Source organism: Phocoena phocoena, chromosome 20 (genome assembly GCF_963924675.1).
Source record: "Phocoena phocoena chromosome 20, mPhoPho1.1, whole genome shotgun sequence".
NCBI lineage: Eukaryota > Metazoa > Chordata > Mammalia > Artiodactyla > Phocoenidae > Phocoena > Phocoena phocoena.
In genome coordinates this window covers 25,895,822-25,908,743 of record NC_089238.1, presented here as the reverse complement: position 1 = coordinate 25,908,743, position 12,922 = coordinate 25,895,822, and the positions used below count along the sequence as shown (strand labels likewise).

Below are 12,922 nucleotides of genomic sequence, written 5' to 3'. Positions count from 1 at the left end.
TCACCATGCTGTTCAGTGAGCACATCCTCAGAGAAAGGATGCAGGGCGTGGGGCCCGGGGGACAGCCGGGGGGCCGGGCAGGGCCAGGCGGGTCCCCACCTGCTGGCGCTTCTCGATGCGCAGCTTGCGGCGGATCTGAATGCACTTCACAGTGTAGGTGAAGAGGTCTCGGGAGGCATCCTGCATCTGGTGCTTGTGGAAGGCGCCCGTGAGGTTCCCGCACAGGAAGACCACAGCGTTGGCCAGCAGCTGCGGGCGGGCCGTGGCGGGCTCAGCATCAGGCCTGGCCCGTGCCCCAGGACACCGACTCCCTTGGTGGGCTGGTGACGGCACCCCCTCCCCGATCCCTGGCCTCCCAACCCACTCGGGCTGCGGCCTCCCTGGGGTGGGCAGGCAGGGAGACAGGTTCAGAATCACTGGTCTCCTAGACTCATTGGTCTCCTAGTAGGTCACTGTGACCCCAGGACCAGGACTCAGGCCTGTCTCAGCATCCGCCAGACATTCCCTGGTGCAGAAGGGCTCAGGCCCCAGAGACCAGAGCAGCCAGCCGCTTCCAGGGCGGCAGGAGCACAGCCCCTCGCAGAGCCCAGAGGGAGAGCCAAGGACAGCCACGGAAGGCACAGGGCCAGGCTGGCTGCCCAGAGCTCTGGCCCCCACCTCCCAGACCAGACACCAGGCCTGCTCAGGAGGAAAACACAACTGCGCGTCACCACTAACTGTTCATAATCACTCAACGCAAAGGACACCAGACGCGGCGTCCGACCCTGTGCAGATGGGGCTCTGGGCTGAACGAGCGAAACCTCGGGAACGGGGCCTCACCCAGCAGTGGTGCGCTGGACCCAGGAAGGAGGCCCGAGGGTCAGGGCTCGAGGGGGGGCCGAGCCTCCGGGGACCCCAAGCCAACAAAGAAAAGGCTGCAGGGCAGGGCACCTGCCGACTTGGACGAAGCCCGGCCTCGAGGCCACCTGTCGGCAAACACCTCTGTCTCCGAGGCCTCCAACTCACCCGCTCCAGCCTTGGCGGCCCTCGGCCCAAACCAAAGCCCCACCCAAGGCCTTAGCCGGCCCCGCGCGCCCAGACCCACACGCCCCTCACCTGCAGCCCTACCCGGACGCTGGGCGTCGTGAAGGCCCCCATCAGAGCGCCGAGCACCAGGAGGTGGGAGGTGCTGGAGACGACCCCGGCCACGACGGCACCCCGTGTGCTGAAGGGCAACAGCGTGTACACCACGAAGACCACGAACAGGAAGAAGGGTACCTGCACGCAGAGGCGTCATGAGCGCGGCCACCACGCCGCCCCCGCCCGGGGCCCAGCTGGGGTCACTCCGCAGCCCCGGCTCGCGGGGATGGCCCTGGAAGCCTGAACTCTGAGGCTACGCCCCCCTCCCCGCGCCCTCGGCCCTCAGGTCGGCCCCTTCCCCCACCCTGTGTGGCGAGAGGCAGCGACAGACACAGGATAGAAGGAGAAAATGATGCCCAGCCAGCATCATCTCCTACAAGCTGATTTACCATCTGGGGCTGAGGCTGAGCCTCCGCCGCCCTCGTGACCCAGCGAGCTCTCGCCTGGTGCCCAACTGCCCACGGCCCTCCCTCCGCAGGAACGGTAGGTAACTACTGCCACCCCCAGCAGCCCAGCTCACCGGCCCCGCCCATGCTCTGAGCTGGCCCCTGCTGCTCCCCCCCACCCACCCCCAACCCGCCCGCTCCCACCCCTGCTGGGAACGGCACCCTCCCCCGAGCTTCCCACCTGCATGGCTTGCCCGAGCCTCACCCCACCCCAGCCACAGGACCCAGCCCCAACGGTCAGAGCCGCCCCCCTCCCCGGTGACAATGACCGTCCAGGGCTGGGCCCATGCCCCAGGCCAGCCAGCGCAGCTCAAGTTGGTTGAGAAAGGGCTGTCTCTTTCAGCTGGCCTGGGTAGGCTGGTGGACGGGCAGCCCGGAGGTGCCGCAGGCACCTCTGTCCCGAGCTGGGGGTGGCCTGACAGGGAATGAAAGAGCACAGAGGAAAGCAGAGCCGGGAGAGCTCGGGACCTGGCCTTCCTGCTGAAGCCCCAGACCAACCCCTGGGCCCCTCCCGGCACGTGAGCCAGTCTGTGCCTTTTTGCCTCTTTGAGCTGGAAATGTGTCATTTCCAGAAAGAGCACAGCCAGACATTCAAGTGGACACTCTTCTCCCACCTCACCCCCATCGCGTCAGCACAGGCCTGAGAGAACAAGATCAGCCCAGGGCCCATCTCAGTCACAGAACCACAGCCCGGAGAGAGGGAGGGGCCCGTGGCTGGCACGCCCAATGCGGCCCGGTCTCCAGAAGGGATCTGATGCCCAGAGGGGACAGGAGCTACCGAGTGCACAGCTGGCTGGCAGCACCCAGCCCCCAGGGGCGCCAGGGTCCCCTGCCCTGTTACCTGCTCCCAGTCACAGGCCTCCTTCATCCATGAGTCAAACACCAGCACGTAGCCCAGCGTCACAAGGCAGGCCCAGATGAGTAGCGCCGAAGCCCTGAGCCACCGGCGGACGAGGCACTCAACATACACGAGCGCGTAGAGAGCCACAAACACGGCAAGCGTGAAGAACGCCGTCCCCAGGACAGCCTGGTGTCTGGAGGGGTCCTGGGGGGAAGGGGTGGGGGGTGAACACACACAGAAATGCCATAGCTTTCCCCAGCGGGGTGCCACCTCCTCCAGAAAGCCTGCCAGGTTAGCCTGTCCAGCCTGCCCTAAGCAAGGTCACTTGCTGCTTCCTCCACGTGGGTGGTGTCCATCCTCCCTCTAAACATCAAGTTCTTTCTTACCTCAGGCTTTGTGCTGTTGCCTCTGCTAGGGGTGCCTTCACCACCACCTTTCCCCAGTCACCTGTGGGGCCCAGCCCTATGACGTTCTCACTCCCCACCCTTCCCCCTCAGGCGTCCCCCGGGGTCCCCAGCAGCTCTGTGCACACCTGCAGGGCACAGGTACAAGAGCACAGGAGCAAAGCTGTGCAAAGCCTCCTGGGGGAGAGGCCAGTGCTCCTAACTCATAAAGAACGAATGCATGTTCATGAGGAAATACGACCAAAGGCATCCCAGACAGGGGAAGAGCTGAAGGAAAGGTACAGAAGTGTGACACTGTGGGGAGAAGGTAACAGGCAAGACGTTCACAGGGGGACAGCACCTGGTTTCCCCCAGAGGCCCGTAAGCTCCATGAGCACAGAGACTAATCTGGGGCCAGCACCCAGTGGGTGCTCAGTAACTATGTGCCAAATGACAAAACAAAGGCCCTCGGGTTTACATCCACAGAGATACAGGCAGCACCGTCAGAGCGCCTACTGGGTGCCGGCCACCTTACACATATCGCCCGGCTAACAGCCTGTAGTCTCTGATGTTTTCTTCTAGAACTTTACTGTCCCATACGGCCACCACTAGCCACATGTGGCTGTTCAAAATTAAATTCCCAATAATTAAAGAGAAAATTGAAAATTCAGTTCCTCAGTCACACTAGCCACGTTGCAAGTGCTTAACAGCCACGCAGAGGTCATGGCTACAGCAGGACGAGGCCTAAGGCCTGCTGTCTTAAGAAGGATTCTGAGACATACACCCCCCCCACCCCGGCCGGCTCCGTGAGAAAGAGTGCTGGGATTGATGCATGATGTCTGCCACGGGACTGGAAGTGGGAGCGGTGATACACGGGCCTTCAGTAAAATCAAAGTCCATTGTGGAGAAAAGTGAGGGTAATTTATTTGGCCAAATTCATGTAACATCTAAAACCACCCCAGACTTAAAAATTAAAATAAAAAATGTGTCTTCCTCCAGCCTAAATATGCTCCATAGCACTTTACAGATGCAGAAACTCAGGCTTTAAGAAGATAATGACTTGCCCAAGGCCTCACAAATACAAAGCATCAGAGCTGAGACCTGGAGCCCAGGGAAACGCCCACGGGCTGCCCCCACTCACCCCGTAGCTGAAGGCGATGATGATGAGGACGGCGCAGGCAGTGATGGCCACCAACAGGAGTGTGAGTAGCAGCGGTCCATGCTGGCTGGTGAGGCGGTACTTCTCGTAGAGCGTGTCGTGGTTGGGGTCCTCCTCGCCCTCGTTGAGGAAGTAGCGCCCCTTGGCCGGCATCCTCCACCTCTCACACACCCGCCCAGCAGTCCACGCAGGAAACCCCGCAGCCTGGGGAGCATCTGTCTGCCGACACCCACCCCTGTGCGCCTAGGCCTCTGGTTTCTCCGAGCCTGGCAGGCGGAGCGGGGCAGGAGTCACCTCAGCCAGCAGCTCCATGGACACACGGGGCCTGCACTGCTCCAGCCGCCAGGGCTTGCTCACTGCAGAGCCCGCATCCGCTTTTGCATCCAGGCCCGAATGAACAGACATGCAGGGTCCTCAGCTCTGCAGAGACACAAAGCAGACCAAGATTTGACCTGGACTGGGAAGGCTGGCATCGGGCGAGAGCAAGGCCAGGCCTCATAGCCCCAGGTCTGATTTATCAACCTTAACCAAACCTAACTTTTAGGTCTTTAACGCTTGGCCCACCCCAAGGTCATAAAGCTGGTCTCCTGTGTTTCCAAGAACTGCGCGGTCCGATACAGTAGCTACTAGCCACATATGACTATCAAAAATGTAATTTAAGTTTATTAAAAATGAAATTAGAAGTTCAGTCCCATATAGAGGCTACTTGGAGAAGATAAACGGTGGCAGGAGGTGGCCAAATCTACGACGTGGGCTAGTCAACAACAGTGGTACCCAGGAGAGATCCTGGAGGGCTTGTTAAAACACAAATCACTGGGCTGCATTCCCAGCGTCAGTAGGACTGGAAGGGGCCTGAGAAGAAATGTGCATTTCTCACATGTTCCCAGAAGACGCTGAAGCTGCTGGTCCACACTTTGAAAACTACTGGCCTACAGGACAAATAACCCATTATTAACCAGTCAGTACCATGAGAGAAAGTGGGGATGTTACAGAATAAAATAAATTTAAAAGGCTTACAAACCCAATGCGATATAATGGACTTTACCTGGATTTTGATTTTTAGAAAGCTGCAACTACAAAAAAAAATGTTGAAACGACTGGTGAAATCTAAACGTGAACTGAAGGTGGGATGAAGTTAATAAATTACACTTAATTTTTTTGAGTATAATAATAGCTTGATGATTACATTTAAAAATTTTGAAAGTTAAAAAAAAATGTCAGCCACACTAGTCACATTTCAAGGGCTCAACAGCCACACACAGCTAGCGTTTATTACATCGGGCAGCACAGAGATAGAGCCCTTCTATTATCCAGAAACTTCTACTGGAAAGCACTGCTCTAGAAGTTTGAACAGTTTACTTTCACATGTGGGTCTCCATCCATCTCAAGGAATTCTTGTGTATGGTGTGAGGCAGGGACCAAGCTTCTTTTTTCTGAATGGATATCTAATTACCCCACCAGCCTTTCGTGGAGCCACCATCCCTCCTTCAAGAGTTTTAGTGGAGGCACCTTTGTCCTAAGTCAGGTGGCCAGTCACGTGAAGTCTGTTCGCAGGCTTTCTTCTGTTCCAATGGCTCTTGTGCAAAGACCTCACTCACTCGATTACTGGAACTTCTCAATGAGTCTAGTGTCTCAGACACTAACGCCAGCTTCACTCAGAGCATACCCCTTGCATTCATGTTATGTTAAGCTTCCACGTAAGACTGAATTTTTCTAAAAGGGCCCACTGACAAGAATTTAAGAACCTTGCAAGCTCTGCTTCATAGATAAGGAAACTGAACCTCAGAGAAGAACACGGTGGACCCTTTATGACAAAGTTGAGAGCGGACCCCAGGCTTGCAATGCTTAGCCCAGAGGGGCTCCCTCTTTCCCCAGCACCATTCATTTATTTGCCCATTCCTTTATTCCCAAACAGCTCGTTAACCATGCCTATGGCACACCAGGCCCATTATATCTCCTGTGTGTCAGGCTAGCTCTCTCTCCCCCTAGGACTCCCAGTCTCCAGGGAGAGAAAGTTACCAAAAAAATGTGCAATCCCTAGATGTAGCGATTGGGGCTTGGGGTGGCTGACATATTCCCAGCAGGAACCTTGTGTCAAGGGAGCAGCCCTGGACCAGGAGTCCAGGCCCCCAACATCCTCCAGGCCTGCATCAGCTATAGGAACCAGGACAGGGCAGGGGGCAGGGAGGTGGTAAGATACGGGAAGGCTCAGGGCAGACACAAAGGGTGCAAATGGCCACTGGTGGAAGCTGTGAAGGAAAGTTGGTCCAGAGCCCCCAAAGGCAAAATAGCAGGGCACCCAGAGTCCCAGAGTCTGAGTGAAGTCCCCCAGTGAGTGCCAACTGCCTTGAGTAACCTTGGGGCCACCTTGGATCGGGAGTCACCTGTGGCACTATTCCACCTGGGACCTCCTGTTCCTGAAACCCCAGGAACAAAATGGAAAAACCACATGTTTGGGGGTGGAGGAAAGGGCTGTTTGCCAGGAGTCCTGGCCCCTCTGCTCCTTCTGGGCCCAGGCAGGTGTCTACAAGCCTCGGTAACTACCTGTTTAACCCAGGCAACCCTGAGGGGGTTGGGCCAGGACCGCCAAAGTATGCAAAGTGCTTGGACAAAAGCTACAAATCTGATGAAATACTACATGAAATACTGATTTCCAGCTGTCGCCAGCTGAGTTCTAAAATGTGCTTGGTGCCAACAGCCAAACCGTGGAAACACCTGAATACCCATCGACGGATGGATGGGTGAAGAAGATGTGGTGCATATGCATGGTGGAATATTACTCAGCCATGAAAAAGGATGAAATAATGCCGTCCGCAGCAACGTGGATGCACCTAGAGATTATCATGCCAAGTGAAGTAAGTCACACAGAGAAAGACAAATACCAAATGATATCACTTATATGTGGCATCTAAAACATGGCACAAATGAACGTATCTACAAAACAGAAACAGACTCATAGATATAGAGATCAGACTTGCAGCTGCCGGGGGAGAGGCGAGGGAGAGGGATGCACTGGAGTTTGGGGTTGGTAGATGCAAACTATTACATTTAGAAGGGATAAACAACAAGGTCCTACCGTACAGCACAGGGAACTACGTCCAATCTCCCGGGATAAACCTAATGGAAAAGAACATAAATATATGTGTAACCCACTCACTTTGCCGCACAGCAGAGATTTGCACAGCACTGTAAATCAACATCACTTCGATTTAAAAAAATCTGTAAAATTTGCATAGCACAGCCCACTAGTTTGCCACCTCTAAAGCTATACTCAGCAGTCTTTGTTCCACAAGAGGCATTTTTTGAGTACTAACCATATATGCCCAGCCCTGTGCTAAAGGGGTCACAAAACAAGGTAAGGTCCCTGCCCTGAGAAGCCCCCACCCCCGGGCACGTGTAAAACAGCTGTCATGCTGTCACGCCAGGTGCCTGCACATCCATCTCCACTCTCGCCTTCATAACCTGCTAAGGACAAGGTGTTACAGCCATTTCCCAGATGCAAAACTGAACCCAGAGAGGGAGCGTGCCTTGCCTAAGATTACACAGCTGGAGCTGGTTGGTAGAAGGGCTGGGATTCAAACCTGAGTCTGCCAGCTTCCAAACCAGGGCTCCTTGGCCCAGCCTCACTGTCTTACTGAACTGAGAAAGGCTTCCCCATGGAGCTCCTTCCAGAAGCAGCAGGTCCCAGTGACTGAACCAGTTGTCAGAAGTATACACAACACTGCCTGTCCCTCCGGCCTCGTGCAAACACCAGTGCACCAGGACTGCCAGGCTGAGAAACCCCAAACTCCAAGGAGCCAAGGCAACTCTCCACAGCTGCTCCATCCCCCAGACAAAGCCCCCAGAGCAGAGCTGTGGGTGGCCAGGACATGCACAAGTGTGCATGTGTGTGCACGCACGCACGCGCGCGCACACACACACACACACACACACACACACACACACACACACACCATGGAGCCTTTCACCCCCAGATGCCAACCTGCCCTTCCAGGCACACAAAGCCGGGCTGAGCCAGGCATGGAGAGAGAGGGATTAGTGGAAGATTCCGAGAGTCTTGGGAACTCAGGCCTGGTAAACACTCTTCTTTGGGATCTAATTAGGCCACTTCCTGGGCAACGGCAGGCGGGAGAGGAGGCAGACAACGGGCAGTACTGGGCACGGAGACTAGGCCCCCCAGGGACCCCGTCCAGCTCCGGCAGAACGAGGCAGGGCTGGGAGGAAGGGCCGCACTTCTCCCTCCTGCAGACAACCCAGCACCGAGAGGCACCTGCACAGGCCAGCTCCTCTCCAGGATGAGACCCAGAGGCCCCTCTGTCAGGGCAGGTTTCAAGGCCCCTCTGTCCAATCTCCAGTTCTTCTGCCAGTTGCCAACTCAGCTGATAACTGGGAGGGCCCCTATGAGGCCCTGGATGAACCCCTTTGCCAGGTCTCCAACAAGTGTTGCCGCAAGCTCATCCCCTCTCGGGCCAGTCTTCTCCAGCACTGGGCGCGGCTCTGGCTGTAAGTCCGACCTGAGGTCAAGCCAGGCCCTGCCTCCCTGTCACTCCCTCACCCACACCCCGCGGGTCCTTTGTGAACTCCAAAGACACCAAGAGCAGAGACATTGAGGCCCTTTTACCTGGAGAGGCTGGATTCCCAGGGCTCCCTCACCGTCACTCACACCTCACAATAACTCTGGCAGGGGAGCAGCCCCGTCTCACGGAGGAGGGGGACCCCAAGGGTCCAGTTGGGAGGGTGTTTCCCGCTTCTGCTGGACATGGTCCTCTCCCCCTCTCTCAGCCCTGGTTCAGGGGCCACATGACCCAGGTCTGGCTCATCAGTGCAGTCTCTCCAAGCCGCAGTGACTGGTTTAAAGATGCATATGTGACCAAAACCATGTCAGTGAGAATACTCTTTGGGACGTTTGCTGGCCCACAAGGAAAAGATGCTCTCTTTGCCTGTGGCCTAGAGCTGCTGGCAGCCACCTGAACCACCACAGTAGACAGCCCACCTGAGAAGGAAGCCCACACGGAGGAATGGTGAGAGACAGAGCCCTGAACATACCCGCTGGGGCCCCCAGATCCAGCTCTGTCTGAGGCTCAGGCAACCCCCAGGTATTTCCTCCCAAGGCATAATCAATACCCCTCCCAGCTGAAGCCAGGGTGAGCTTCTGGCACTTGCAACCAAGAGTCCCCAGGTCCATGTTGGGCCCCCTGCCCCAGTCTGCTGTGTCCAGAAAGCCCTCGTGGTTCCTTGATGAGTCCAAGTCGGGAGAAGTTAGCTCAAAGGTGAGAGCGGGCCCCTGCAGACGCAGCCAGTCCTGGCTAAGACCTCCTCTGGAGGGACGCCGGCCAGGGAGGGGAACCCTTCACCATCCCCACCCCAGCTCATACCTCTGTCACCGTGTCCCAAACTAAGCAGGGCAGCAGGGGGCCCAAGGCTGCAGGAGGAATTAGGGAGCGGAGGGATGTACTTAGGTGGAAACTGATACCTGCGGAATCAATCTCTTCCCCCAAGCGATCCTGGTGGACTCTGTTCCCCGCAGCCGCAGGGCCTGTGACTGAGCAGGACAGACCATCACAGAATCTACTGACTGCTTATTGTGTACCCAGCACTGCAGTCTCTCTAAATCTGCACCCCTGCCCTGTAGGTAAGACTGCTGTGTCTGTTTTACGGATGTGGGAGCTGAGGCAAAGAGAGATTCAGTTACTTGCCTGAGGTCACAAAGCTAGTAAAAGAGAGCTGGGATTTGAATACCGGCCACTCAGGGTCCTGCCCGTCACCCTCCCAGTGCTGACATTCAAAGAGCCCATAACATCTCAAAATGCCAACCCCTTTCTGCCCTCCCCCTTCAAGGCCCCAGACAGAGGGTGGGAGGCAAAGTGGACTCCATCAAGGTACCTCCCTCTGCCTTCCAGGGGCAAGATGAGGCAGCCATGCCAGGGAGCCTCCTCGAAGCCAGCAAGATCCAGGAGGGCCTCTTCCTCCAGGAAGCCCTCTGAACTACCCCATACACACCGTCTTCTCCCTTCCCTGCAACAAGACAGGACTGGGGTCTTCTTGCCAAATACTGACAGGCGGGGTCCAGGTTCCTCAGCTAGAAGAGCTGCTGGAGATAGGGTGCTGGGACCTCGAATTATGACTGCAGGACTGGGCCCTCAGGGGTGCTCAGGAAATCCTTCCCCAGCGGGACTGGCTGATCTGGCAGCACCCCCAGCCCTACCACACCCCTGGGGGAGTTCTAGCCCACCCCAGCTTTCACAGACACAGACAGGATACCCACTTCCTCACCCAAGCAATACTGGCAGGAACCCAGCCCGGCTTCCTCTGGCCCTGCCCTGGCAGGCCCCGGAGCTGTACAGGGCCTGGTGGCCCCAGAAAGAGGAAGTGGGGCCTCGGGGTGTGAAGCGGGGCAGGCAGGCAGGCCTAAGGAGAGAAGAGGGCCCACTCAAGCCCCTCAGGCCGGACCCTGTACCCACGCCCTGCCCAGGTGACGGTACTGCTGCAGCCAGGAACCCACCAGCACAGCCTTGCCCCCTAGGCCAGCCCAGTGCCTGGTGGGCTGAGTCACTGGCAGACTTTCTGTTTGCTGAGGGACTCATGTTAATGCCACCTCCCTCAGGAGACCCAGAGCTCTGTGAAGGAGAGCCACCAGCCCCGGCCTGGCACCTAGGGGCACCCAGAAAACCTCATGGGACTAAGGGCCTCCCCAAGCCTTAGCTTGTGCCGGGGCCTAAACTCCCTCCCCATACCATTCTCTCCTGGACATCTGCGCCCCTCGGGAGGCCTTCTGAGACTTCTATCAAACATCCCCGCACCTGCCTCACCAAATCGTGGTGGGATTTACGTCTGTGTCCTGCAGCTAGGCCCTGGCAGATGCTTGTGGGACGGTCAGATGGATGAGCCAACCAACTCGAGTCCTGAGTCAGGCAGAAAGGTGGCAGAGAGCAGGCAGGGCGGCTTTGGTGAGGGGGCTGGGGGGCGGGCATTAGGGCGGAAGATGATGAAAACAGACAAAAGGGTCTCCCCCAGAACCGGAAGTACCTGCCGCATCACACCTTCCCGCAGGTGAGCTGTACCTGGAGGGAGGAGGCCTGGGTTCAAATTCCAGCTCTGCTACCCTTGGCCATAGGAGTGGCAGAGTCTCTCACACTCTGGGCCTCAGTTTTCTCATCAGTAAACTGAGATGCTGATACCCAACTTCGGGGGAGAGCGAGGCGCAGGTCGTCACGGCCAACAGGCCAAGTTTGTGAGGACAAAATAGCAAATGCGCCCAGAAGGAAGGCTCAATTCCCAGAGCTGAGGAAGCCCAACCATGAGGTCCAAACAGGAGAGACAGAGGTGCACGGGGGGCAGAGCCCCTAACAACCCTCCACTTTATCTCCCCACCCCCTGGCAACAGTCTGCAAAGCCACCAGGCAGGAGCAAAAGCCGAACCCCCAATAGCATATGCCCCCAGACAGCCCTGCTCCCCAAGAACTCCCAGGCTGACTCTACCCCAGCCTCTAGGGACCACAAGCTGTCACTCAGTCTTGGGGTCTAGAGACCTGTGTTCCAGTCCCAGCTCTGCCACTAACGTGTTCTGTGACCCTTACCTGATCCGGGCCTCAGTTTTCCCTCTGCCAAAGGAGATGGTTATGTCAAATCTCTGAGGCACAGCTCTGGGCTGGGCTAGGAACGAGGTTAAATCATAAAACAAAGAGAACTGAGGAAAAGCTGAAAAGCCTGCGTGTTGCCATCTGGCCCCAGAGGGCTAATTCCAGGGGTGGGGTAGGGAATTGTTCTTTGCTCCTGAAATCCTCCCTTCCACTCTTCCTCTGGATTAGGCATTACCCTAGTCAATCTCTCCTCTAAAACACAAATACCTTGTCACCCCTCCCCCGCAAGGCTCCAGCCGCCAAGGATAATAAATCCAGTTTGCCATCTCCTGTGCCAATTCTAATGATGGTTAGTAATTGCCTGGGAAGAGTTCATCCATTCATTCCCGCATCTTGACAGAGATTCACACATTCACTCCTTCAGCAGATGTGCACTAACACCTTCTATGTGTCAAGAGGAAACTCAGCTCCAGGCACAAGTTTTCAGAAGGCAGAGACCTTGGTGCCCCCTTCCCCCAGGTGTCTGCAAAGGGCTCTGCACACAGGAGGTGTTCAGGCAACAATGTTTACTAACTGACCAACTAAACAACCAGGTTCCCATATTGGAAAGAACAGCTATATCTTCCCCCAACTCTTGCCTGAAATTCCACCATTAGTTATTCATTCCTTTGAGTACTATCTTCACTAGGCTCCCCCTTTAGAATGAAAACTTTCATGCCCATGTTTCATTCCTGATCCCTTTCCCCTCGATAACAAAGAACAGAAAGGGGAAGTCTAGCTGGCCTTCAGGGACCTCATGTGGTGCTACTTCTGCCCAAGATGGCAGAACACTGGGCTTCCCACGGCCCACCCAGACAGTGGTTCTGCTGGTGACAGAAGATTTAACCCAGAGTAGCCACTGTCCTGGAAAGAGCAAGAAAGATTTAGGTTTAAGTCTTAACTTCTGCACTGCTAAGTTGCCTATTTAAAAAGTCAGCAGAGCCCAGAGGAGGGAGAGAGCTGGAGGCATAATTTATACCAGGATGATTTCCAAAGAGCAAGAAACCATGAAAGAATTCTCATATAATGCTGTAGTGAGTAAGTCCTTTTTAACCTGACACAAAACCTAAAAGCCACAATGAAAAGACTGATAAATTCGATTACAATTAAAAATTCTTTTTCTACATAGTAAAAACTATGAAAAGCAAAATCAAAAGATGAGCAAGAGATTATGGAGACATTTGCAATTTTTATCTCCCTAAAGAGCTAATCTCCCTCATATGTAAAGAGTTCCGACAAATCAAAAAGAACAATAACCCAGTAGAAAAATGGGAGAAGAGGATGAACAGAAAGTTCACAGAAAGACAATACAAATCTCTTAAATATTTGGAAAGAAGCTGACCTCACCCATAACA

General features: G+C 55.7%; 1 protein-coding gene across 2 annotated transcripts in view; it reads right to left on the bottom strand.

Moving 5' to 3' along the window:
• The window catches only part of ADCY7 (adenylate cyclase 7), a 29,446-nt gene extending 21,084 nt beyond the window's left edge, over positions 1-8,362 (bottom strand). The window contains exons 1-5 of one of the 2 annotated variants that reach the window (XM_065898496.1): positions 8,336-8,362; positions 3,931-4,110; positions 2,407-2,610; positions 1,096-1,257; positions 100-249 (exon numbers count right to left, since the gene is read on the bottom strand). In XM_065898496.1, the coding sequence (XP_065754568.1) occupies positions 100-249; positions 1,096-1,257; positions 2,407-2,610; positions 3,931-4,101 (687 nt within the window). In that variant the 5' untranslated portion in view covers positions 4,102-4,110; positions 8,336-8,362. Of the gene's footprint in view, positions 1-99; positions 250-1,095; positions 1,258-2,406; positions 2,611-3,930; positions 4,111-8,335 lie in introns of those variants that run through there. The other variant, XM_065898495.1, reaches the window with a different exon arrangement.
• Positions 8,363-12,922: the final 4,560 nt, after the last annotated feature.